Below are 27121 nucleotides of genomic sequence, written 5' to 3' on the forward strand. Positions count from 1 at the left end.
CCCAAAACCACCATTATCAGAACCCGAATTCCTTATAAACGCCCAGCCCCACTGCATAACCCTCCAACGGCCATCCCCCACCCTCGAAACCCTAGAGACTAGGGTATCGAGGTTGAGAGAGGGCCGATTAGGGGGTTTGTGCCGTGGGGTTGCATTTTTTTAGGTTTTTCGGGTTTGAGTGAGGAGGTTTTCGAGCGGGGGTTTTAGTGGTTCTAGGGGTAGGGAGTGGCAACACTGGAGTTGGTGTGGGGAGAAGGGTTATGGGCGCGGCGGCAATTAGGGGTAGGGGATCGGGATTCTGGGCGGTCGAAGGAAGCAGCTGTCGGAAAGTTGGTGGTGGATGGGGTTGTTTTTTTTTTTTTTTTTTGAAAAGTTCATGTAAGTTTTTTTTTCAACTAATCATGTGATGACACATGTACCTTAAAAAAAAAAACTCTTTAAAAAGTTACCGGTAGCATGGAACTAAACAAAGCCTAAGGGCCCTAAGATAATATATAAACATTAGATAAACTTTTTAAAGTATAAAGTTGGAAATATATAATAAAAACATGCGTAAATTAGTATAATTATTAATGTTTTTTTTATGGTTAATCTTTCCCTTTTATCTTCTGAAGAGGCTTTGTTTACTATTCTCCTAAAACAAAGAATAAATTGATAGTAACAAAGTTGGTTTAATAATGAAGAAGAAGATGAAGGGACTTTACAACAATTATGTGCAAGCCATTACATTAAGGCGAAATCCTTATCTTAATCAACTAGGCATAGTTTTGCTATCGTCTGACGACGTTGAATCAGGATTGTTATACTTGTACAATTTAGCACAAACAAGGAAATAAGCAAAGTTCACCGTTATTACAATTGCAAGTAACCAACATGCTTTATCAACCCTTCCATGGTTTATATCATTTGGCAACCAAGAGGTTGTGCGACCAACCAAATTGATGAACGCCGAGCTAATGTAAAATCCAGCAGCTATATGCAACGATATCATTGATGTCGACGTACTTCTTAGTGACTTCGGAAATTCTTGATAGTACAATGCCACCTCTGGAGAAAAGGAAAACCCTTCTCCAATACCCGTTATGACTAACGGAATTATGAGCCATAAGGCCGATAGTGGTGCAACAGCATTTTGTAGGTCCGTCAAGTGGTTGACTTCGATCAATTTGAGTCGCCTTCTTTCAATTAAAGCAAAGGTTATCACGGCAAGAATGTTGCAACCATGTCCAATTCCGATACATGTTAAAAATGACAAATGACGACCAGTGAGTTTTTCATACATCGGAAGTATGTATCGATCGAGCATTGAGGAAGTGATGGCCGTGAGTACAAAGGTGACAACGACGAAAGTTGCTGGTGGGACTTTATAATGAGATGTAACACTTCTATCCATGACTAATGCCATAAGCACTGTGAAACTCATGATAATTCCGACTGCAACACTTAGAAAGATGCTACTTGACCAAAGTGGCATAATTTTGATTAGCTTCTTTAAGTCTTCTACTTCTTCAACTGTGCATTGGCTCCATGACTTTTTTATGGTGTCTCTTGTCTCGTTGTCACCTTGTTTTATTAATGCTGCTCGATTTAAAAACCTTCAACATAAAACATCAAAGTTTATTTAAACCATTTGATTATTGTCACCATATTGTACCAATTAGTACCACTACTACATTAGGTAGTATACCCTCTATATATATCCCAAACTTGACCAATCAAGATAAGATATGCATTTGACGAATTTTAACCTGTGATTTATTGGGGCAATGCTCAGGTTGTTTATTAAATTTTGAGATAAATTTTTAATCTATATGTAAAATTTCAAAATATATCTCTAATACAAAATTAGTTAGGAATTGATGTGCTTTTGTGACGATTTAAACTATGTAGTAGGCATGTAAATAACTAATAATAATATTGGTATTTTTTTTAGCGTTATAATATAACATTTTTTTGAATAAATTATAATTCAATTTATATATATGAAATATAGAGTTATAATCTAATATTTTTTTGAATAAAATTATAATTCAATTTATACCTATTAAATATTGGTATTTTATTGAAAATAAAACTCTCAACTAACAATTTTATCCTAAAATTCTATCCAAATTTGATTGAAAATAGAATCTAAACTAATTTTTTTTATCTTATGAAGTCTATTTTAATATATCCAACGTGGCGCGATACTTGGCGAAAAGTTGTAACGTCAAGTGTCACTGTCTCGTGGTCTGGCTAAAAGTTTAGCTTTATATATTAGTTATATGATATTTATATATAAACAACCTACTTATTTAACAAGATTTCACATTACCCTACTAGTTCGCTTGCCTTTAAGTGTAAACTACCAAAGATATAGTCAATGTTTAATACTCCTTTCGTTTCATAATAATCGCAATATTTTGACTGTAACACATGTTTTTTGATACAGACTGTAACACATGTTAATTAATGCACAACTTGACCAATGATATTTGTAATTATATGTTATAAAAAAAGTATATATAAAAGGTTAATATAATGAAAATATACTTAAAGACTAATCTACAACATGCCAATATATATTTTTATAAATTGATAAATAAATAAATAAATAATATATATATATATAAATAAACGAATAACGCAAAAGTTAAAGCATTGCAATTGATATGAAACAGAGGAAGTATGTACACTATGCAAAGATCATCACATAATAACTAAAGTGGAGTAATTATGTAAAGTATTTGATTTTGGAAGACAAATAATTGAATCAAGGAAAACAACAAATAGAGTGGAAATGCATACCCGAGACTTTTACTAGGCTTTTCATAAAAAGACAACTTTGAGTGCTCATTGTCATGAAGATAACAATCATCTTCAACCACATTCTTATTTCTGAAGGTGGCAACAAAAACCCTTGCTATGCTAGTGGCAGGACTTCCTTGAGGTGGACATTTACGATAGATTCGTGATCCAGGCAAGAAGAGTGCAACAGCAATCAAATTCGCGGCAAGAGCAATGAAGAAGGAAAGTGCCCAACTCACACTAGTTTGGATATATATAAGAAGAGTGAACCCAATTATCCAACTAAAATATATGACAAAAACAAACCAATTGAAAAATCTTGCTTGATGTTTAGGATTATCAAGTTGATTTGCCCCCATGGTTCCAAGTAAAAATCGCGATCCTCCAACACCAAGTGATGCTAGTATAAGTGTTACATAGAGAAAAGAGTTCTGGAAGGTTGTCGGAGGTACACAAGTTGAGTTAAGAGGGCATGGAGGTGGCCTCAAGGATTTGATAGTAACTATTAAGGTAAACATAAGTACTCCCTGTAAATTAGAATAACAAAGATTAAGCAATATACATTTGTAGAATTGCAAAGGCTTATATAACTTCTTATAGTATGTTCCTTACATCCTTACATACTCCCTCATACATTGTACGTTCTATATATAGGAATTAAATTTTAGCATTTTACCGTTGTATATGACTAGCTTAAATCACATACAATTGCGGCAGTTGCGCATTTTATAAATAAGATTTATATAGATTTAAAATAATTTGTATATAGTTCAAGAATTTCTTACAAATCTATTCTCTTTATAGTTATTGAAACATTAGTGCCAAATTTTAGTTTGTCATTTGTGATTGATTTGTTTCGATTTCAATTGTAATAATCATATATTTATTTTATCATCCATGTCAAATCATTTTTTTCAATGCAAATAATAAGCCATGAAGGGTAGTGGTATTACTAAATTTTATTAGGACACCCACTACCACCTCCCATTCATTTATATAACGGAGATTTTTGTACATCATATATAAATTTATTCACCTTTCATACATTTTCTCTTATTAATCCACCTTTTTTTATGCTAAAAAACGTATCTATAATTAAAAAAAAAAAAGGGCCAATGGAGTACATATTAGAAAAGGCTAAGTCTATTCATCTTAATTTGTGAGAGGTGCCGGCTCAATATATATGGTCGTTCATCTTACCTTTAAAAATATATAAATGAATGGAAGCTAAGTCTATAATACCAAATTTAATTTGATCGATCAATTTCACTCATCATAGTAAACCACTATGTTGAGCAATTAGGTTTTGATGATTATAAACTAATGATGATTATCTATCTAACGTGTATGTTGAGTTGTGCATATAAAGAGCAAGTTATGTTTGGAACAGGATACAAGGAACCTGAGCAATGACAAGTATATATATAAGGAACTTGAGCAATATAGGATAAGCAATAGAGGAACAAGAACAATGATAAGTGTTACGGTTGATAAGCATGATGATGGCTAAGGAACCATGAAGGTAACTATGTAAATAGGTGTTTACATATGTTAGCTTCACGAGGTCAGTATCCTATACATATATATGTCATGTATGTGTAGAAGTCTTTTAATTTAGTTTAGTTTTCTTTATTGTTTTTATAAATGAAAAAACTAACCTTCTGAGTTACTTTGTTATCCTCAGAAGTTTGCTCAGTTTGTCATCATTAAAAAGGGGCAACTTGTTGACCCTTATGAGGTTTTGATGATGATGTTAAGAATTGAGCAAAGTTCCATTTAATAAGGATTTTCTAGTGTTGTGATGTTTGCAGGTTCAGTAAGCGTTGAGGGCTGAAGTAGGAACTGAAACAGAGGAACTTTAGAAGATCCATGAGGATACAAGTAAAGTTATAAGAAGAGTTCCAGAAATGGAACTTTCAGAAGTTTCTTAACAGGAACTTCAAAACGGGTTGTAACGACCTGGTTCCGGTGTCATGCTGGGGCAAACCCTAAGATCCAGAATATATCAAGACTACAGGATTCCAGAACAAGAGTTTCAGAGAAGCAACATGAAGACAGAGAAATAGAAGTATATTGCTCTAGGATTCATGTAAGTATGTTGGACATAAAAGTCAGTCTGGAACAAGTCTTTATAGAACCAAGGTGAACTCCAAACAGTCAATGAAATTAGAGTAACTGACTTGTCAGGAACTCAGAGACTGTCAGAGTTCAGGAACCTAATAGGAACTTAAGTGTGCACGTTGTTAAAAGTCGGTTTTAATGATATATATATTTACCTTATACGTGCATATCTTTTAGGGATTTGGTTTTACTGAATAAAGATATTTATCTTCTAATAAATCCCTTTTGGAAAAAGATAAATTTTGTTTAAAAAGTATTTTTAAACTAAAAGATAAGATTGAAATAAAATCTGATTTTATGTTAAATTCATCTTATTATTATTGACAGATTTTATTCTTAACAAAAAGATATATTTTCGGAAAACTTGTTTTTAGAAAATATCTTTTAAACTTATCTTTTCAGAAAATCTATCTTTTTCAAGATGAAATGAATAATTCGAGTGTACTATAAATATGCTCATATGTATTCATTCAAAGTTGAGGCTGACGAAGTGAGGTGGTCGTGCTTAATAGTTTTATCCTTCACCACGAAGCTAAGTCAGTTCTCCTGGTCAAAGTTCCTATCAGGTTTTGGTCACAGTACGTCCAGTGAGTTCCAGACAGGTCTCGAGTGTCCAATATATTAGTTTTATCTCTTTATTCATAGATATGTATTTAGGGATATTCAATGAGATCTTGTAATGGGAAAAAGGGTTTTGAATGTTTTGTATTTTGGGGTGAGATTGTGAATTCTCTTAAATTCACGCAAGTGATGAGTTTGAAATCTCGTAAAATTCGAGTGGTAGCTGTGAGTGCACAGTGAGTGAAAGGAACCTGAGAGGTGTCTTGGGTCACCTACGAAGTGTCCTGGGTTAAAGGAGAAAAAGGGTCCTGAGAGGTGTCTTAGGTCTGGTAGGAGGTGTCCTATCATATAGTCAAGTGTCCGTGGTGGAACTTGCGAAGCAAATGTCTGTGTAATAGGTTGTACTAGGAGATTTGCCTATTATAGTGGAATTTGTTTATAAGTCCCAATAGGGCCGAGGTTTTACTTCTAGTTGGGCACTGGATGGTTTCCCCGTAAAACTTGTTGTGTGCTTTAAGTTCCTTTACGTTTTAATTGTTTATTTCCGCTTAAGTTTTGCGATTGGAACCTACTACCATTCACCCCCCCTCTTGTAGTAGTTCATCTACACTAACAATTGGTATCAGAGCTGGTGCTCTTGATAAACCGGGCAACCCCGAGGAGCAAGTTCTAGGCTAGGATGGATATCTACAAGGAATGCAGCGAATGGAACTCAACCATAGAACGTTCCCAATACCACGTGAAGACCAAAGTCTGTTTGTGAAGCAGAATTGATTCAAAGATGAACATCTTTGAGGTAAGTGTCTCATCTTTGAAATCTTGATTATATGCATGATATTATGTGTACGAGTTCCTTGCAATATTTCTACTTAAACTTTGGATTTTGTTTTGAAAGTTTGTAAATCAATTTTGAAAGTATTTTTCAGATTTACGAATTGATTTATTTTTAAAGAATCGGTTTACTAAAAATAGTTCAAGGAACGCATTGTGTAGAATTATGCATATTTGGTCTTTTGGAACCTAGATTACCCCTGTATGGAAACTTAATTCTTTGGGCAAGGTAATGAACGTATATTTTGAATATTTGCCAAAGAATGACCTTATCATGTGTATGTATTATTCTGAATATTTATTATGTAGACACATGATGTTTATTGTTAGTAAAGATAGTTGGTTTAACCGTAGTTATTTTAATTATGGATTATTGACGTCTATTACTAACATGAAGGTACCCAATATATATTGGGTAACCAAGCCAAAAGATGACTAATTTTGCAGGCTATGTGAGTGGAGACAACTTATTAATAACGATGATCTTTGGTTGTTTGTATATAAGGAATTATGTGCAAGTTCCTCTCACTAGAAAGCCTTTATAAGAGGTTTGTAGTAGGTGAAGCGACAATATGGATAAGTGTGTAAGTCGCCTATACATCTCTCTGTAAATATTGGTCATGTGCTTTTGGTATGTATTAATCCTTCACAAATTTCTATTGAAATTTAATTCCCTATTCTTATGAAGGTTATTTGTGAATGGATGTGAAGAGAAGTTGTTTTGATAGTTATAATGTATATCATGACAAAATAACTTCTCTTTTAGTTTTGTGCAAGTTATTATTGATTGTTTTGTAGGTTTGTCCATATAGATAAATCGGGGCATAAAAGTTTGTTCCTTTAGGAACTCAATGCTGAAAGGAGTTGGAACTTGGTGAATTTGAAATGATAAAACGGATTAGGGATACAGGAATAACTAAGCTTCTATATCAAGGTGCTATAGGAGCTAGACTATAAATTTCTGTTCAGCTTCTTGTTCAAGTTCCAGTCAAGTTCCTATGGTTAAAGTTCCCTGGAACAAAGCATTAATTCATGTAGCAAACTCTCATGAAGGATGATGGGTTAAGATGATTATCTTTGACTGCATGTTGAAGATTCATAATTTCTTTCATGGAGCAACATCTAAAAGGGAGTATTTCTTACAGGAACTTTATGCTCAAATATTTTTTATGCTTAGATTGTATCTATCTCTTTTGACTAACTTACTAACCTATTGAAAGCACAAAAGAATTCTCTTGGGTTTTGATTTTTCAGGTTACATCTTTTGAATGATAATATGAGGGACTTAGCCAAGGTGTTGAATAATTTGAGATTAAATCAACACGTTCCTCTACCCAAGAAACAATGGTCTAAAGGATCGGAAGGACATGTTCCAACCTTATGTTAAAAGGAACATGGAGAGTTGAAGGTTTACAGTAGGAGGGAAATCGTAGTATCTTGACAGCGAGGTTCTAAGGAGATGATGATAGCCAAATCAAGGCATCTCCTGCTATAAACCTACAATGGAAGAACCTTGACTCATAATACTAACACGGAAGGTAAAATTGCTGCATAACAGGTAGTTAGTAAGTCAAGTTCCTATCCCATTGTGAATATTTTTATGTCAAGTTTTTAATGCACATTCTGGTTTTCAATCGCTTGTAACTCTAGTTGTTTCATGGCTTCAAGATGACATCATCAATAAAGAGTGAAAATGTCACATATGAAGGGAATCAAAAAGGGAACACATCATTTGTGGATCTCAAGGTGATTCCTAACAACAACCTGACATTTCTAGGTTTTATTGAAGATGAGATACTTCTATACTTCAAACTGTGAACATGTAAATCTTTTCATGCTTGATAAACCTAGTAGGAGCTCGATAATAGGTATATGTATATGTAAGTTCCAAACAGGTTAAGATCGAGAAGCTTGAGAATCAAACACATGTTACATTCTCTTTCAACATCAGGTAGATGGTAAGCAACACTAATCCATTGGATCTTAGTGATATGGATATGTTTACCATGTGATATGTAGAGACTAATTGAAAGAGATGTCTTGTTTATAAGTAATGAAAGCAAATGTGCACTTGGTTACTTTTCTTAATAGAAGAGACGATGAATTGTTTGTTGAAAGTATTTTCTATCACAGGGTAAGTGGCTAAGTGTTCATCATCTATGAGGTTATAGATCTAACAACGGAACCTAGTTCTAGACATGTTTAGTGTTTGTTGCAGGAACACAGGATTGATAACAAGTTTCCAATTTTGAATCATGAAAGACAAGAAGAGAACAAAGTTATATACTAATGGTCTTTGCAGGTTCTTTGGAATAGTTTTCAACGCCTCTTGCTACATCATCAACAATGAAGCAATAGATGTTTGATTAACAAGACACCCTATGTTCCACTTAGGGATGTTTGATGATAGAAGTGCCAAGGCTATTTATCCATAAACGCCGAGAACAGCAAAACATAAAGAGTTTACCCTATCTTGTTTAATGTGCAATAAGTGAACATATTTTGAGACTAACATGTTTGTTCCCATCAGATAGGTGATAAAAGGTGAACTCGCAAGTTCTTGAAGAACTAACTGAGTTCCTAGTAAAGAAATATGTCACTAAGAATAACAGCAAGGGATAGCTACATATGTTGAGGAACTTCGAGATGTTAAGTTCCAACTCATGCAGCAAAGTTCAAAGAACTAATACAAGAAAGCAAGTTCCAACGAAGTTCCAGAGCTGAGATAATATTTGTTCCGACCAGCAATATCTCAACAAACTATGGAACTAAAGTGTCTTTCATGCATATGTAACCAAGGGGAAAACCTCAACAACCAAGGATCAGGGAAGAGCTCGAGATATCAACCGAAAAAGATGGACTTCATAACTCATAGTTGTATAAAAGATAAGTTTGTTTTTAAGGTAGATGTAAACATATAATTGGTTGTTATCAGGTTAGATGTGCAGCAGGAACTTAATAAGCTTAAAAGGAAGAGGATGCATGTCACATCCTGAACCTATTCTAGAACACCTAAAAAGGGTCGGAGATTAAAAAGGGTGTTCTGGAAAAAGCTTGTTGAGTAAGGCACGTGAATGGAACAAGGCCAAGTTGGTTCTTAAAGAAACAACCAATACAAAGGTATGTATTGTCTTTAAGGAACTTGTTGCGTGTGTAGCTAGACTTGAAGCAAATTGAATAATATTTGTTCTTGCTGTTTATATGGGATTAGAGTTGTACCACATGGATGTCTTGTATGTCTCGAGATGAATTTTCGTAGACGTCTATGTGGAACATACTCTAGGATAAATCGCTATCCAAGTTCCTTCTTGAAAATTAAGCTTTAAAAGTAACAATTTTTGTTTTCAAGATGGACTGAGTTATTAGTAGTACTTGTGTACATTGATATATCTCTGGTACTACTAACGAGCCATTGTGTATTGGTTTTTGCTAGTTTATGATAAGAAAATATATTTGTAAGCATTAACCACTGACAATGGAACTTGAGTTAGAAGTGGAAGTTCATATTAGATTCGAGATCATCAAGGAATAGAACAACCACTTCAAGAACTCCAAGGTAAGCCATCATATTCAACCAATGCTTTAAAGTTATATTTTTACTGGTAAAAGACTACATAAGACATAAGTTCCTTTTCACATGTCGGCATTAGATGAATTGAATTGATATATCTTTGGTATGAATGCAATATGTGAATTTGTAAATTGATTCTCTTATGATTTGTCTCGACTTATCATATTCTTGTTTATTGCTTAATGGAACAAGACTTGATAAAACATAACATGAGTATAAAGTATTTTTCCCTTAAGGTATGTCAAGTTGGGGTTCCTATGCATGTTAAGCATAAAGTAAAGAATGTGCGCTTATTGTTTATGTGTCACACTTAGTTCGTGTGTTGTAAAAGACATACTCACTTGCCTAAGAGTATTAGAGGTCTCATAATAGAACTATGGGTGCTGTCAAACACGAAGTTCCTAAGTTTCCAAAGGAACAATGGAAGAAACTTTGATGGAACAAGACAGGTAAGTTCCCAGACCGTTTGTAACTCACTTGTTTAAATTTCAGAGGGAACTAACCTATCTTTTAGCCAACTTTCAAGCATCCACTCCATATATCTTCGATCGCAACATTATTCTACAACTCTAAGTTGTGTGTCCGTGTTGCATATACTTTAATTGTCCCATATTCAGAAAATCGAAGATTCTTATTCACCCAATTCAATTTCCTCTTTCCGTTCACACACTTTTACTTCTTATTCTTGATTCCCATGTGCTCTAAGTTTGTTGATCATCTTTTTATGATTTGATGAAACATGAAAAATGGTGATTATATTTTGAGGGGGAAGTTGAAGATAAAGAAAGAAGTAAGTACTTGAAAAGGAAGAAGAATGGTAAGGGACTCAGGGGGAATAAGGCAGGAACCAAGAAATCAAAATGGTTCAGATCTGGTTGTGGAACTCAAGTGTATGAGTAAGTAATATCTTCATTGATTTAAAAATGTGTTATTCCAGGAAAGTATGCAAAATTTGTATAATGACACCCTTTAAAAAAATAAATAAAAAAATAAAATAAAAAGAAAAGAAAAGAAAAGAGAAAGAAAAGGGTGATCAAATATTTAATTTCCTGGATATCTAAAGATGAAGAATATTGACTTTGATGTGGAGTACTCGTATACTTGGTGAGCTAGTGAAGGAACAACGACAAACGTTGAAGGAACTTGGCTATGATGAAACTGAAATCTATTTAAGTTCCAGTATGCAGAATGTTCCTCAAAGAAGTTGGTGGTTGAAGTAAGGGAATTTGGTTATCAATTGGTAAGATGAATATGTGTTGTGTTTAGCAGGAGTTTCAAGAGTATGAAATGAAGAACAAATGTGGTGAACCTCTTCATCTCAAAAGGTCTAAACGAAGAGCACAAATTCCACCTCATGTTCCCTCTACTTATTTTGTTCCATATGATTCTTTATATATCCTTTGAGCTTGCGCTTTCATTTGTCTATTCATGCAGTCCATTCCTAACTTTTTACCTCTGATATTTACTTGATTCTTAACCTCTTATTTGTCAAGTTCAATTAAGGGTTTTGAAGTTGGGCCTTTGGATTGTGAGTTGGAAATTAGTGTGAAAATGGTATCCGTGTTTGAAAAGTGAGTACCTTGAGGCTTTTAGGAACAACAAGTGTTTAACCATTATATATTTACTTATTATATGGTGGTAGGTGTGACATATGATTTTAAGTGTGTATAATTTACGAAAAACAAACGTGTGGAACAATACCCTTTTGAAAATGACAAAAGGGGGAAGATTATGTATGATGCTTATGGTATGCAGTAATTAAGTCTAAAGTTCTTACATCATGATCGTTGAAAGTATATATACATTGATAATGATGTGTATTGCTAAGTTCCTAAATATGTTAAGTTCTTGTGTATGTTCCTAACTTTGTTAAATGTTATTTCCTGGAAAAACTAAGGGGGAATAAATGTACAACGATTATCCTTTAATATGTGATAAGCATCATTAGTTTGTCATCATCAAAAGGGGGGCAATTGTTGAGCAATTAGGTTTTGATGATTATAAACTAATGATGATTATCTATCTAATGTGTATGTTAAGTTGTGCATAGAAAGAGCAAGTTATGTTTGGAACAGGATACAAGGAACCTGAGCAATGACAAGTATATATATAAGGAACTTGAGCAATATAGGATAAGCAATAGAGGAACAAGAACAATGATAAGTGTTACGGTTGATAAGCATGATGATGGCTAAGGAACCATGAAGGTAACTATGTAAATAGGTGTTTACATATGTTAGCTTCACGAGGTAAGTATCCTATACATATATATGTCATGTATGTGTAGAAGTCTTTTAATTTAGTTTAGTTTTCTTTATTGTTTTTATAAATGAAAAAACTAACCTTCTGAGTTACTTTGTTATCCTCAGAAGTTTGCTCAGTTTGTCATCATTAAAAAGGGGCAACTTGTTGACCCTTATGAGGTTTTGATGATGATGTTAAGAATTGAGCAAAGTTCCATTTAATAAGGATTTTCTAGTGTTGTGATGTTTGCAGGTTCAGTAAGCGTTGAGGGCTGAAGTAGGAACTGAAACAGAGGAACTTTAGAAGATCCATGAGGATACAAGTAAAGTTAGAAGAAGAGTTCCAGAAATGGAACTTTCAGAAGTTTCTTAACAGGAACTTCAAAACGGGTTGTAACGACCTGGTTCCGGTGTCATGCTGGGGCAAACCCTAAGATCCAGAAAATATCAAGACTACAGGATTCCAGAACAAGAGTTTCAGAGAAGCAACATGAAGACAGAGAAATAGAAGTATATTTCTCTAGGATTCATGTAAGTATGTTGGACATAAAAGTCGGTGTGGAACAAGTCTTTATAGAACCAAGGTGAACTCCAAACAGTCAATGAAATTAGAGTAACTGACTTGTCAGGAACTCAGAGACTGTCAGAGTTCAGGAACCTAATAGGAACTTAAGTGTGCACGTTGTTAAAAGTCGGTTTTAATGATATATATATTTACCTTATACATGCATATCTTTTAGGGATTTGGTTTTACTGAATAAAGATATTTATCTTCTAATAAATCCCTTTTGGAAAAAGATAAATTTTGTTTAAAAAGTATTTTTAAACTAAAAGATAAGATTGAAATAAAATCTGATTTTATGTTAAATTCATCTTATTATTATTGACAGATTTTATTCTTAACAAAAAGATATATTTTCGGAAAACTTGTTTTTAGAAAATATCTTTTAAACTTATCTTTTCAGAAAATCTATCTTTTTCAAGATGAAATGAATAATTCGAGTGTACTATAAATATGCTCATATGTATTCATTCAAAGTTGAGGCTGACGAAGTGAGGTGGTCGTGCTTAATAGTTTTATCCTTCACCACGAAGCTAAGTCAGTTCTCCTGGTCAAAGTTCCTATCAGGTTTTGGTCACAGTACGTCCAGTGAGTTCCAGACAGGTCTCGAGTGTCCAATATATTAGTTTTATCTCTTTATTCATAGATATGTATTTAGGGATATTCAATGAGATCTTGTAATGGGAAAAAGGGTTTTGAATGTTTTGTATTTTGGGGTGAGATTGTGAATTCTCTTAAATTCACGCAAGTGATGAGTTTGAAATCTCGTAAAATTCGAGTGGTAGCTGTGAGTGCACAGTGAGTGAAAGGAACCTGAGAGGTGTCTTGGGTCACCTACGAAGTGTCCTGGGTTAAAGGAGAAAAAGGGTCCTGAGAGGTGTCTTAGGTCTGGTAGGAGGTGTCCTATCATATAGTCAAGTGTCCGTGGTGGAACTTGCGAAGCAAATGTCTGTGTAATAGGTTGTACTAGGAGAGTTGCCTATTATAGTGGAATTTGTTTATAAGTCCCAATAGGGCCGAGGTTTTACTTCCAGTTGGGCACTGGATGGTTTCCTCGTAAAACTTGTTGTGTGCTTTAAGTTCCTTTACGTTTTAATTGTTTATTTCCGCTTAAGTTTCGCGATTGGTACCTACTACCAATCACCCCCCCCCCCTCTTGTAGTAGTTCATCTACACTAACACACTAATTAATTCAAATCATATATAGGTTTGGAGGACAAATTACTTACCAACAATGAAACAATACTAGAAACAAATGTAACGGAGAAAGCACCAAAAGCAGAATCAGCTAAAACAGCTGTTACGAATGGGAAAAGACTGACGAAACCGCTAATAATGTTGCTAATTTGGGCAGCAGCAATGCTCTTCACATTGAAAACGCTGATTAGAAACACAATCAAGTTGCAAACCCATGCTCCCGATGCTATACCTAATCCCATGCTTGTTCCTACAATCATATACCAATATTTTAATGTTACTCATATTATATATAATCATGCTAAGTGCTAACCTAGCTATAGGATTATAAAAATGGAAAACAACAATAATTAAACCTGAACTAGTTTTTAGGCTTGGGTGATGCTACGAGTTACTATATTAATTTTAGTATTGAAATCGTTATTTACATTTAATATTGGTAATTGATAAAATAACATGTAATATGGTGATAGTTTAGGGGCTAACACTTAAGTATTTAAATTTAAGGTTGTGAGTTCAAAAGCTTGTACAATGGGTTTAAATTTAAGGTTGTAGGTTGAAATATTTTATATCTTACAAATAATACCCCAAAGTTGCATAAAATTTGATTTGTAGTCTTAGTCCAAATTATTTTAACATTGATATGTTGAATACAATAAAACAAGTGTAACCTCTCTTTCTTAAAATTAGCATATAAGTGGCGGTGTTCATTAATCGATCATTAATTTGAAATTAAAATGGGTTGGACATGGCCAACAATTGAAATATTAATAATTCAAGGCTTAAACCGATTTTTAAAGGTTATTAACTACAAAAATTGAGAATTTAAAAGTATTTTATTTTCATCTGCGAGATTTGGTGGTGCATTTGGTCTGATTCAGTACGTGTGTCCAATCTATTAACTATTACTAAAACAAAACATTGCTGACATCATCAACCTCTAAACTATCCTACATGTCATCCTCACATTAAGAACTTTCCTCCAATTTCTAAGTATGATGTTAGCAATTATTATTATTATTATTATTATTATTATTATTATTTAATCTACACTATATATTTTTCAAACAGAAAATAATTGCCACTCTTTTTTACAAAAATGATAAAAACTAATTTTTATGCAAAATAATAATTTTTTTAAAATCGTGCAATGCAAAAGTCTAATCGATCTAGTATTGAAAATATAATAAAATACAGTATAAATTTTTTTTTATTTATTTTTTTAAGGATCAATTGTTGATTGAATATCCCTGAGTACTTTCTATTTCTCTTTTCTTCTAAGAGAAAATCACATCTACTTCCACTATTATTTCTTAATAATTAGCCTAAAAGGTATTCCGTATCATTTTAGTTATATGATGATGATTGTGATGGAGGGATTTTTAATACAAAAAAGGTGATATGATCATATGATGAAAAGTAAGAATCCTTTCCCAACCACTTTACGCTTACTATAATTATTGGTATACGCATTGGAATTTTATGTCGTTTGGTGGAGAAACTAGAAAGTAGACAAGTTTGATTGAATGAAAAAATTTTACAATGCGAGTTTGTACAATAATCATATCATTATCTTTACCCTCTATTATAATCTCATCATGCACTACATTATGCAACCAGTTATACCTTTACTGTTGACAATTAATTAAATATAAGCAAACTTGTTTTTGTAAAACTTGCTTATTTAAGTCAAATGAGCCTACTTGTTTGGCTTTAAGAATTTCTCTTATTTATGTTTGATTGAGTACAACAAAATAGTTGTTGAAAATTGAGTCACTTGCGTAAATAATTTTGGAGGCATTTGTGATTGGTGATGAACAAGCTTTTAGTTATGAGAAAAAATAAAAATTCGCTTTTAATGGTGAATTAATTGATTTGATCATTGTTTAATAATACAAATGAATTATACTTGATTTGATTTATTATAAATTTAAAGGATGAGGAAGACAGAGAACCATAGAAAGTATAGTTGAGGGATGAAAATAACATCACATTTTGTCGGTACCAGGGCATTTATTATTTGCAGCTAAAAAGATCAAATTAGGGAGATAATTTACTTGATTTTAACTTAGCTTAGGCAGTTAATTTTCTTTTTTTTTTTTTCTTTTCTTTTTTTTTTTTTTTTTTTTGACAGGAGCTTAGGCAGTTTTACTCATTTGTAATGCATTCATTATAGATAACTTAGCAAATATGAGTCGAGAAAGTAATGTATAAATCTTGACTCATGGTGATAGATACGAATATAAGTAATTAGATATTACGTGTAAGTCTTTACACATACATCTTGACTTACAAAATTAATACTTCATATAAGTTTTTGGATATTTTGAAAAAGTATTTGAAAATTTTGATCATTAAAATTATTGGATATATCAGTTTTTGAAATATTTTAGTATGGTAGTAATAAAGCGGTTTTCCTCTAAAAAAAAAAAAGTATTTGACTGGGTGGACTCATGGCACGATGGTCCGTGTTCACCCAATATCATTTAATTTGAGTGTACTCTGTAGTCTGTAAGATCATAATTATCTATTTGTATATGAATAAATTGTCGAGAAATATTTAGCTAGATTAAAGTTTTTAGAACTAACATAGAGATTATATAAATTAGATGAGCAAACATAAACCTTAAACATGGAATAATTCTTCATTAAAAACAAGTTTGATAAGAATAAAGAATATATAATATGTATTGAAAATATAATATAATGTAAAACTATCAAACATAATAAGATAAAAAGGAGAAAAGAGAGAAAAAAACCGAGAACTAGGAAGGAGCTGAGCCAACCCCCTTTGCCATTGTTGATGTGTTGCTTTGTTTCTTCGTTTGGCTCCATTTGGTTGGCTTCTTTTAGATGTGACGACTGATATTTTTTAGAGGGATCTTTTTTGCACAAGTGAAGAATATTAATCAACACTCACTCAATATATAGTGAATTGAAGAATTCAATGATACTCCTCTTTTTCACATATTATTTTTTATTGTTTCTTGAAACCACATGATTCATGATCCTAAAAGTCAAGATGTCTTAATCTTTAAGCAATTTATTGTGTGATAGAATGTACTCAGCCATCAGCGGATGGTTGAGCCCCAGGAATATTCTATATACTCTATCACGTCCCTTGACACGAGAATTCGTTGGGGCCCTTTTCATACCCTTCACTTAATATTCCACTTTGAAGTAAGGAGTGGATGAGATTTAAACCTATGATCTTTGTGTCACGCTGGCTCTTAATTCCATGTAAAGGATCAACTCAACTAAAAGTTTATACCGATGGTTGAGGCACAAGAATACGTTATGTACTCTATTATTTTCATCAGTTTCATAAGTTCTTAATACTTTCATTTAATTATTCATATTTGGTAATATCTTTTTATTGTCTACCTCTCTTACTCCACAATATTTACATTTTTCTGTATGTTCAGCCTCATTTAATTTATTTTATTCATATTTTCTCTTACATTCACTCATCATTTACACTATCTTTTTATCTACTTTATTTTAGTATTATGTCGTACATACTCTCTCATTTTTCTAAATTCTTGTACAAACATTATAAGTTTAGAACATTATGAAACGGATGTAAAATAAAATCACATTTGCATGTTATTGAATATTAGGGCATGTTCACATTTACTTAATTTCAGTTCAATTCAGTTTAGCTTCAATCAGTTCAGTTCAGTTCAGCTCCTAATTTTCCTCTCTCATAAAATATTCATTTCACCTCAGTTCAGCTCCAATCAGTTCAGTTCAGCTCAGTTCAGTTTAGTAAATGTGAACATGCCCTTAGGGCCTGTTCTCTTCCGTTGAAATTCAGTTCAGTTCAGTTCAGTTCAGTTCAACTAAGATGTCTAATGATATTGCTAATGATATAAAGCCAAATTTCATTCTTTTAAGCTCTTATTACAACGACGACGACGACAACAACAACAACAACAACAACAACAACAACAACAACAACAATAATAATAATAATAATAATAATAATCAATAAGTAATAAATAATAATAATAATAATCAATAAATAATAATAATAATAATAATAATAATAATAATCATCATCATCAATAAATAATGGGTTAGATGCATGTAAGTGTTTTGTGTTCTTTTGTCATAATACTATTTTATTTTAAAATTAAATAGTATATGTTTTTAAAATGTTTTGGGGTTTCAAGTTTTTAATATATTTTCCATATATTTTATAATTATATAGTATATTTTTCTTAAATATTTTAATATGTACATTTATATATACACATATGCATAGTAATAAATAATCAATAAATAATCAAAGATCACTAATCCGTAGTTAAAAATCACTAATTAATAAGTTCAGTTCAGTTCAGTTCAGCTGAGTTCAGTCAATCAGAATAGGCCCTTAGTAGTGCTAAAAAATATTACTCTTATTACTAAAAAAAAAAAAAAAAAAAACCTAACTGGGTCTGAAAGCCTCCTATAAATTAGACCTTGTTCGAAATTGTGTAGTTGAGACGGATTCAATTTATTGGGTGTTTTATATGATAAGGTTTTGAATATCTTAACTTTGGAAATTTGGATCTTCCTTTAGTTTTTTTTTATTGGTCTCATTTGGAATATTGAAAGATTCTAATGCTTATAGAATCTTAGAATATGTGTTTTTAATTTTTCAAAACATAGTTATGTACTTATGTGAGATCTTATTAAATTCATCTGGATTTTAAATTTCTCAATATATATTTTTAATAACTTTTTTTTTATAACAGATATATTAGTAATAACATTGCATCAAAAATCATGCATAAAGCAAATGGAACAAATATTTAAAAATTTTCTCAGTCGGTTTGGTGATAGCTCCATCCACAAACACAAATTTTTCACGCGATCGTAATGACAGAGTAATCGCCCTAGACCACGCTAAATAATTATCACCCTTCAAGATTACGTGAGTAATTAAATTTCTGAAATGATCTCCTGTGTCGAGGTAGAATGGAGAAGACAGATCAATTTTTCCATCATCCGCCATTGTTGAGAATTAATCGAGAAGGAGGAAAAAAAATCATTTTTTGGGGTTTATAGCTCTGATATCATGTTAGGAATTGATTTTCCTTGAATTGTATTAACATTAAGTGAGGTTTATATACAACCTAATTAGCAATATTAGGGCCTAAACACACAATGGCCCAATAAGCTTATTAATGGCTAAGTACAATAAGGCTGAATAATCAAAATATATATATATATATATATATATATATAAGACAGAGTGAGTATATATACGTTTTTGAACATTTCATCATATCAATTTTTGAAACTTTCATACAAATACATACATTTCCAACTTTTTTTAGTGCATGGATTATTCAATGAAACAGACTTACTCAATACTTTGTGTGTTCGTAAAATAATTTCTAGTTTTTTCTTTGCAAAGGTACCATTGTTTATAACCTTTTGATTTATGTGTATAAAATAATTTTTAAATTGCAAAACTTGGTTAATGTAATGGTATGAATATCAAAGTTTTTTCTTTGACATTAAAAACTATTTTTTGTTACTATTTTCTTTTTAATATCATAAGACATGACACACATCTATGTGTTACTCTATAATCTCAAAATAATTCTCTTTTGTATAAATGGTTGGATTATATATAGTTAGTGCTGTCAAATTTCAAACCGAAACCGTTTAACTGCCCGAAACCGATCGACCCAAATGAGAACCGAACCGATTAAAAACCGATTTTTTTGAAACCGAAAACCGACCCGAACCGTATTTTAGTGAACCCGAAACCGAATCGACCCGAGTAATGTTAAACCGTATAAGAACCGAACACGTTAACAAACCGAACCAAATATAAACCGAACTGAAAGAAAACCGAACCGAAAAAGAACCGAACCGTATCTAACCCGAAACCGATTCCAACCCGAAACCGTTTAAACTGGCAAAAAAACCGTTTACACCAGATCGTTAGCAAACTGCTACCCGTTTGCACCGAACCATTTAAAAACCGAACTGATTGTAAACCGAACTGGTTATAAACCGAACCGTTTATGAACCAAACCGCTTCTAAATCGAACCGTTTACAAACTTTTTTATATAATTAAATGGGGTTTTTTTTTTTTTGACGGGAATATAATTAAATGGATTAAATATTAGAAATCTTAGAATATTTTTTTAAAAAATAGCAAGGCAAATCATTCATTAAGGTCTTAAGGATAATCAGTGTTCACAAACAAGAGCAAAACAAGCCTCAGGCCCTGCCTTAAACTATTAGCCACACTACTGCCTCTATACCGCCATCTCCTCCACCCACCCAACATTGGTATGAAATTCTAACAGTAATAATCAATTAAAATTAAAATACAAAGTACAAAAAACTTATATTATTACAAACCCAGATTTACAAGTTCAAATAAGACAATTATCCCTACAAAAATTAATTATACTAAAAATTCTTACAAAAAATATAAACAAATCTAACAAAAATAAAATTAAACAAATAAACTTTCCTCTAAAAAATGCTTCAATGGAAGATAACTGAAGAAGTAGTGCTAATTCAATGGTCGGAAGAACGGAGAACTCATAGATGCACCGTGAGGAGAAAGTCAAACACTTGCTAATTCAATGGTCGAAGAACGGAAAACTCATAGATCTCACAGTGATACACATCGGCGGCGAAGATTCCGTTTGTTTTTCCATTTTTTTCTCCTCCCTTACCATTTTAGCATCCAATAATCAACCAAAAATTGCTGCTCTTCGAGTTATACTGAATCTTTCTTGCTCTTCTCCGCCGCTCCACACATTACGAGCCTCACAATTTGAAATGCGAAACCATGGATCAAAATAAATGAGCAATTGAAAACATTGTAAGAAATTTTTAGATCGTAATATGTCAATGTAATAGTGGTAAAGTGAGAGTGAGAGTGAAAGGGTTTCATGTAAATCTAACCATTGATTTTTCAATCTATGGTTCAGATTGGTGATCCGTGTGTGTTGTGGGGGAAAGAATCTAACCATTGATTTTTTTAATCTATGGTTGAGAGTGGTGATCCGTGTGTGTTGTGGGAGAAAGAATCTAACCATTGATTTTTTAATCTATGGTTGAGAGTGGTGATCCGTGTGTGTTTGTGTGTTGTACATTCATCTACAAAAATATTATTCCTTCAATTCTTTAGTATTTTTTTGCCCCATTTGATCGGGATCAGTGCCCAAGACACGTATTAAAACAATTACTAGTATATCTTTATTTTCATACACGTAAAAATTATAAAAACGTTATATTAATAAAATGTATAAATAGATAAATTTAAAAAGATCACTAATGAGTCTATAACTTTGTAGTAATACATACGAATAACGATGATACGAATATTTAACTATGAGATGGTTAGATGCCATGTGTTAATAATGTGTACATATGATCGATTGAACTAATCAATATTACCATGTTAATTAGTTATTAGTGTTTTCTTTCATTATACAAATCAAAGCACTTTGTAATACCTTCATAATTTCATGAAAATATATAATGATAAACGAGTCATAATTATCAGTCTTGTTGACTAATCAAGTATCGAATTACCAAATTGCAAATTTCCATTTCATAAGAAGTCAAGAACTCATCAAATCATGATTATGATACTATGCGTAGTATATAAATGATTAAATAAGAAGCATATAATAACCTAATTGTAAAACAATAATACATTAATACACTAACTCTTATAATCAACTTCGTAATAAACTAGTAAAATCAGTATGACTAAACTTGAAACAGAACATAATATGTATTTATAAAATCAATGAGAATTTGTTTATAATATGATGCCTAAATATGAAATGATTCGCGACTTGCCGACTTTATACAACACTTGTGAACGCAAAAGGTTAGCAAGTACTATCAAATTTCAAGCCAAAATCATTTAACTGCCCGAATCCAAACAACTCGATAAACAATTTATTTTTTGAAACCGAAAACCGACCCGAACCGTAATTTAGTAAACTTGAAATGGAACCGATATGAATAACGTTAAAGTGGTTAAACCATCGAAGAACCGAACTAGTAATAAACTGAACCGAAAAAGAACCGAACCAGTTAAAAACTGAACCGATAAAGATCCGAACCAGTTATAAACTGAACCAAAAAAGAACCGTACTGTTTCTAACCCGAAACCGTTTCCAACCCGAAACTGTTTGAACCGGGATAAAAACCGTTTACACCGCACCGTTAACAAACTACAACCCGCCTGCACCGAACCGTTTACTACCCGAACTGTTTACAACCCAAACCGAATTAAAACCGCTTAAGAATAAAACGAAACCGAATCGAACCGAAAACTATTTAAACCGAACCAAAACCGACCCATGAGACAATTAAACCGATTCCAAACCGACCCGATTAACTACCGAACCGATTTCAAACCGAACCGAAACCGAACTGTCAAACCGTTTTGACAGTGCTATATATAGTACAAGCATTGTCAAATTATAGTATATGCTAAAGATCGAGGAGCCCATGTTCAACTCACTATATGTTCCTATTTAATTTGTTTGCTTCATTTAAAATGTTCAATTTATGGGGAGATAATATGTATAAGAAAAAATAATTCATGCAAAATATTGTTTGATTTGTCTTGATCAATGTGTATGTAACTTCAAAATATCAATTTTTATATTTTTAAATAACGTATAGTTTAATATATTAATGTTTAAATCTATAAATTGAAAATTATGTAAAAAGACAAATACAATAAATAGATCGAGAAGTACTAGCTAGTAAATAAAAAAGAGAGTGAAAAATAGCTCAAGTGGTTAGAGCTTCCCTCCCAATTCCAGGAGATCTTGGGATCGATTCTCATCACCTACCTTTATAGCTCTCTAAACAACCAAAAAAAAAAATTAAAATAAAATAAAATAAAATAAATAAAATAATGACAAAAGGCAACAAAAAAATTTTCCCCTGCATTCACTATTCTACACAACAAAATTACTGTATTATCTTTACTAATTTGGTAATGCACACTAATTATTTCACATTCTCTTAACCTTACAAAAATTAAATATAATTTTAATAACTTCCAACAAGTTCCAATAAATTTAAATAAGTACTCCCTCCGTCTCTTAATTAGATTCCTACTTCTAACATTTATTCCTCACATAATAGAGAAAAGTAAGAATCTAATTAAGAGACGGAGGGTGTATTAATCAAGCCTTTCTATGGGTTTCTATGGGTGCTATACTTGCTTTTTTTGTTTTTGTTTTTTTTTTTCACAATTTCTATGCAATAATTAATAAATTCACCTAGATCCCATAGGAGTATTAGAATTGATGACTATGTGTAAATGTATTGAAGTATATATGTTTAGTTATAATCATTAAACTAATGTATGAGGAATTAGTTAAACTTTTCCTATGATCATATAACCTCTCTACAATAATGTTTAGTTTAATGAAAACTCTTCATATCTATATAACCTTTCTATATAATTATTTTTCTTAACTCCATAGTAATTGCACCATAATAAAATCTAATAAGCAAGTAATTAATTGCACCATTGAAGATGCATTAGATACTCGATCATATTCTAGAGTTAATAAGCATCAAGCAATTTTATAGAGTAATATTTTATCGTTTATGATTTTATTTTGTAACATAAAATGAATAAAATTTACATGTTATTAATCTTATTCTTTTGTTTCTCCAATTCATATGTTTATTAAAAAAAAAAAAATGTATGCCAAAAGTTTTTATTTTTGGACATTTTTCCTTAATCTTTTGTATTGGCTTGAGTTTTTAGTATGTGCATATAATTTATAATTTTCATTCATAATATACAGGTAATACAGTTTAAATTACTTTTATGAGTAAGTGCTTATAATTTACATTTCACATTTATACTATAAATATAGTAAGTTTCAATTATTCTCATCTCTTACGCTAAAAGTAAATTTTGTAGAAGGCACATTGCACATTCAATTGATGCGGGATATCACCCAAGCCAATAACTAGTTTTTAGAATACTAGGGATTCTTACGCGCGCAATGCGCGCAACACCGCTAACCCTTTGAAGAGAATTATTACTGATGACCTTTATGACTTATGCATATTTGCATGGTATTTTATTATATTTATTTGCATGATAATTTATAAGTACTTATTACTAAATTAAACAAGTCATCATACAATTATACTTCATAATTTTTGTACCATATATATTAAATTAAAATTAATTTAGAATACTTTGTATTAAATAGAATTTATAATCAAATAAATTGAAAAAACTAAAAAAAAATGGAGAGATTAAAAGATACTTTAAATATATTGAAACAAATACAAATTATTAAGGAAAAATTGCCATCATTAATCTCAACTTTTCTCCATCCGCCGATATTAATCCCAATTTCAGTTTATTCCCTATCAAGGTTAAAATTTGTGAGTTATATTTTTTTTGCCCACGTGTTAATATTTAATTGGTTGAAAAAGAGAGGAAAAAAAAAACCTTCACCCCTACCACACAGCCACCCCCCCTCTCCCTGACTGCGGCAACACCCACCGGCGACTTCTCCCGACGTTAGCAACATGCTCCTTCCCCGGCCATCGCGATCCCCAGCCTCTCCCTAAACCTTAAACCCCGTTGCTTCCCCTTCTTCCTCCCCTACCGTCGCTTCCCCTTCTTCCTCCCCCACCGCCACTTCCACTTCCACTTCTTCCTCCCCCGTCGCGATCCACCCCTCCCAATATGATAAACTGGGGTATTTGGTGGTTCGATATTGTTGATTTGGTGGCCGGAATTTGTGCGGCATCGAGAAGGAATTGGTACGTGGTGTTAGTGGGTGAAACTGGCGGTGCTTCTTATGGTGGTGTCGGTGGGCGAAATTGGCTCGTAGTTGTTGCGTGTGGTGGCTGATTTGCTGCTGTTGTTGGTGGATCAGAGTTACGCTGCTTTCAGAAGGGAGGGGGAAGGATTACGGGAGGTGTTAAGGGCCGGGAAAGGAGAGGGTGGTCGGGGCAGCGGCGGCTCCTGGGGAAGGGAAGGGGGTCTTGGCAACAGACGACACTAGATAGTGAGGGGGTTGGGCGGCTGTGGGTGGCATTGGGCTGGCTGTTGGTGGCTGCCTTGGTGGTTTTAGTTTTTTAGTTTTATTTTTGATTTTAATTTTTTTTTAAGCCAATCATAAGTTTACATGTGTCTTGTAACTTGTAATATTAGGTTGAATGACCGGTTGGGAGTGATAAAAATTAATAGGGTACAAAGTTGGGAGTGATACGGAACAAACTAAAGTTGGGATTAAGGTGGCAGTTTTTCCAATTATTAATCAATTTTGGTGCTTTTGAATTCAATGAGAGCAAATATGTAAAAGAACATTTTTAGGAATATAGATGTCCATGCACTATTCATAAGAGTTTTCTTAAACTTTTTATAAGGTAGAGATATGAAACAATAAGTCAATAAGTGAGTAGAGCATATAAGAATAGCGACAAATTTAATTTGTTCAACTCATTTTTTATTCTATATTCTATGACAATGATTTTTTTTTTTTTTTTCCTTTTGAAAGAAGTCCCAAAGGACACTAAATTTCATTTAAATAAAGCGATACGGCATCTACAATTGACAATTAATAATAATGAAAACGAATTTAACAAAATCAAACAAGAATTAATCGGGGAAGGGATAAGAATCTAAATACATGAATATAACAATTTGGCACATCCTCGATTTGTTGTCTCATACAACTTTTTGAGTGGATCCGTCGTCGCTTCGCAATTTTGGGAGAAAGTAAATTCTTGTGCTGAATCCGTAACCCGAATTCGAGCCATAATCGATTGTAGCCCCGCACAACCGGAGACCAAATTAAACACAAATAAAACCTTGTCTTTCGAAGAAGTCTAAAAAACCTTGTCTTTTAAAGGAGATAAACTCTTTTTTTCGAATGAGACATTATTGTAACCTAAGAAACAAAAAACTTTAAAGAAAATAAAGATTAGGGTTTTCCACCAGTGAAATTCGATGAAAGTCCCTTTAAAATTGACAATAAAGGCGAGAGTTTATGAGAGAGAAGGGAGAGAATGCTAGGTTTTTTTTTTTCAAAATTCAGAAATTTTATGACAATGATTTTTAATTATAACTTACTTTTATAACTCCACGCACGTTTTTCGGTAAAGTAATCACCAAATATAGAAAATTGTTGAAAATACGTTAATTATTGGAGCTACCTATCGCACTCTCTTGTCCACTAAATCGATTGATTTAATCTATGTGATAACATTATATGCCACTATTGTTGTTTGCCATTGTTCCTCTAAAATGTGCCTCACTTTACTTGCAAAATAACAAAAACTTCACTGTTCAAGGCCAAGAGCACTATACGAAAGTTGGAAGCAGTATTATAACTATATACATTTATTGTCCATTTTATAGTGTATGCATGTCACTCTCACTGGCATATTAGCATGTGACTAATAAGAAATTCCTAAATCCTAAAATACAATCCGTTATTTGTACTTATCATTGACATGCTTGTAAATAATACGTAAAATTTCCATTCAATTTCTTGAATGAGAAACTCCTAAATCCTAAAATAATCCGTTAATTGTATATATCAATGACATTATGCTTGTAAATACCCGTAATTGTGAACTTTTCATTCAATTTCTTTATGTACCATGGTTTGGTTTCAAAAATACGACATTTAATTTTAAAAGTATAGTTTCAAAAGTACAATATTTACTCTAGATGTTTAGCATTTTTCTTGCCCTAAATGAATTGTTCAAACATGTAGCTATTATTTGGGCTACAGTAACTTGCATGTTGCTCATTTTTTGTTCTCCAATGGTTAGCATGTAACTAGATATTTTATTTATATTACAAGCAAGTCCTTGTAATGAAATAATTAGAGTTGCTCTTTGTCCATTTTGTATCATTATAGTTTTTAAGTTTTTGGTATTTTTTGTTTTGTAAATCTCAATAAATGTTACAATATAAAAAGAATACAAAATCATCAAACTTATTGAAATCATAATTTTTTTTTTTTTAAAACACTTTTTCAAGTTACCTATTTTAGTTTTCAGTTTTTTAAAAAGCTAGATAACCGATAACAACACCTGTGGAAGCCCCTACAAATATTTACAATTGAGACCAAGAGAAAAATAGATTGTAGTGATGGAGAGAAAAAGGAGAAGAGAAAGGAAAACCTTCAAACAAACTAAAAACCTAGCAATAGAGGATAGGAAAACCCTCCTTTGGAAGAAACCCAAGAGGAAACCAACAAAAA

The 27121-nt window shown here is 32.2% G+C and overlaps 1 protein-coding gene across 1 annotated transcript; it reads right to left on the reverse strand.

Annotated features, from left to right (window-relative positions):
• Nucleotides 1–640: 640 nt before the first annotated feature.
• Nucleotides 641–16756, reverse strand: LOC145593182 (protein NRT1/ PTR FAMILY 2.3-like). Its single transcript, XM_081649688.1, has 4 exons — nt 16633–16756; nt 13906–14123; nt 2788–3314; nt 641–1595 (listed from the first exon to the last, which is right to left on the reverse strand). The coding sequence occupies exons 1-4, from the start codon at nt 16706–16708 to the stop codon at nt 752–754; spliced, it is 1665 nt and encodes a 554-aa protein (XP_081505814.1). The 5' UTR covers nt 16709–16756; the 3' UTR covers nt 641–751.
• Nucleotides 16757–27121: the final 10365 nt, after the last annotated feature.

This window comes from Chenopodium album, chromosome 18, assembly GCF_948465745.1.
Source record: "Chenopodium album chromosome 18, dcCheAlbu1.1, whole genome shotgun sequence".
Lineage (NCBI taxonomy): Eukaryota > Viridiplantae > Streptophyta > Magnoliopsida > Caryophyllales > Amaranthaceae > Chenopodium > Chenopodium album.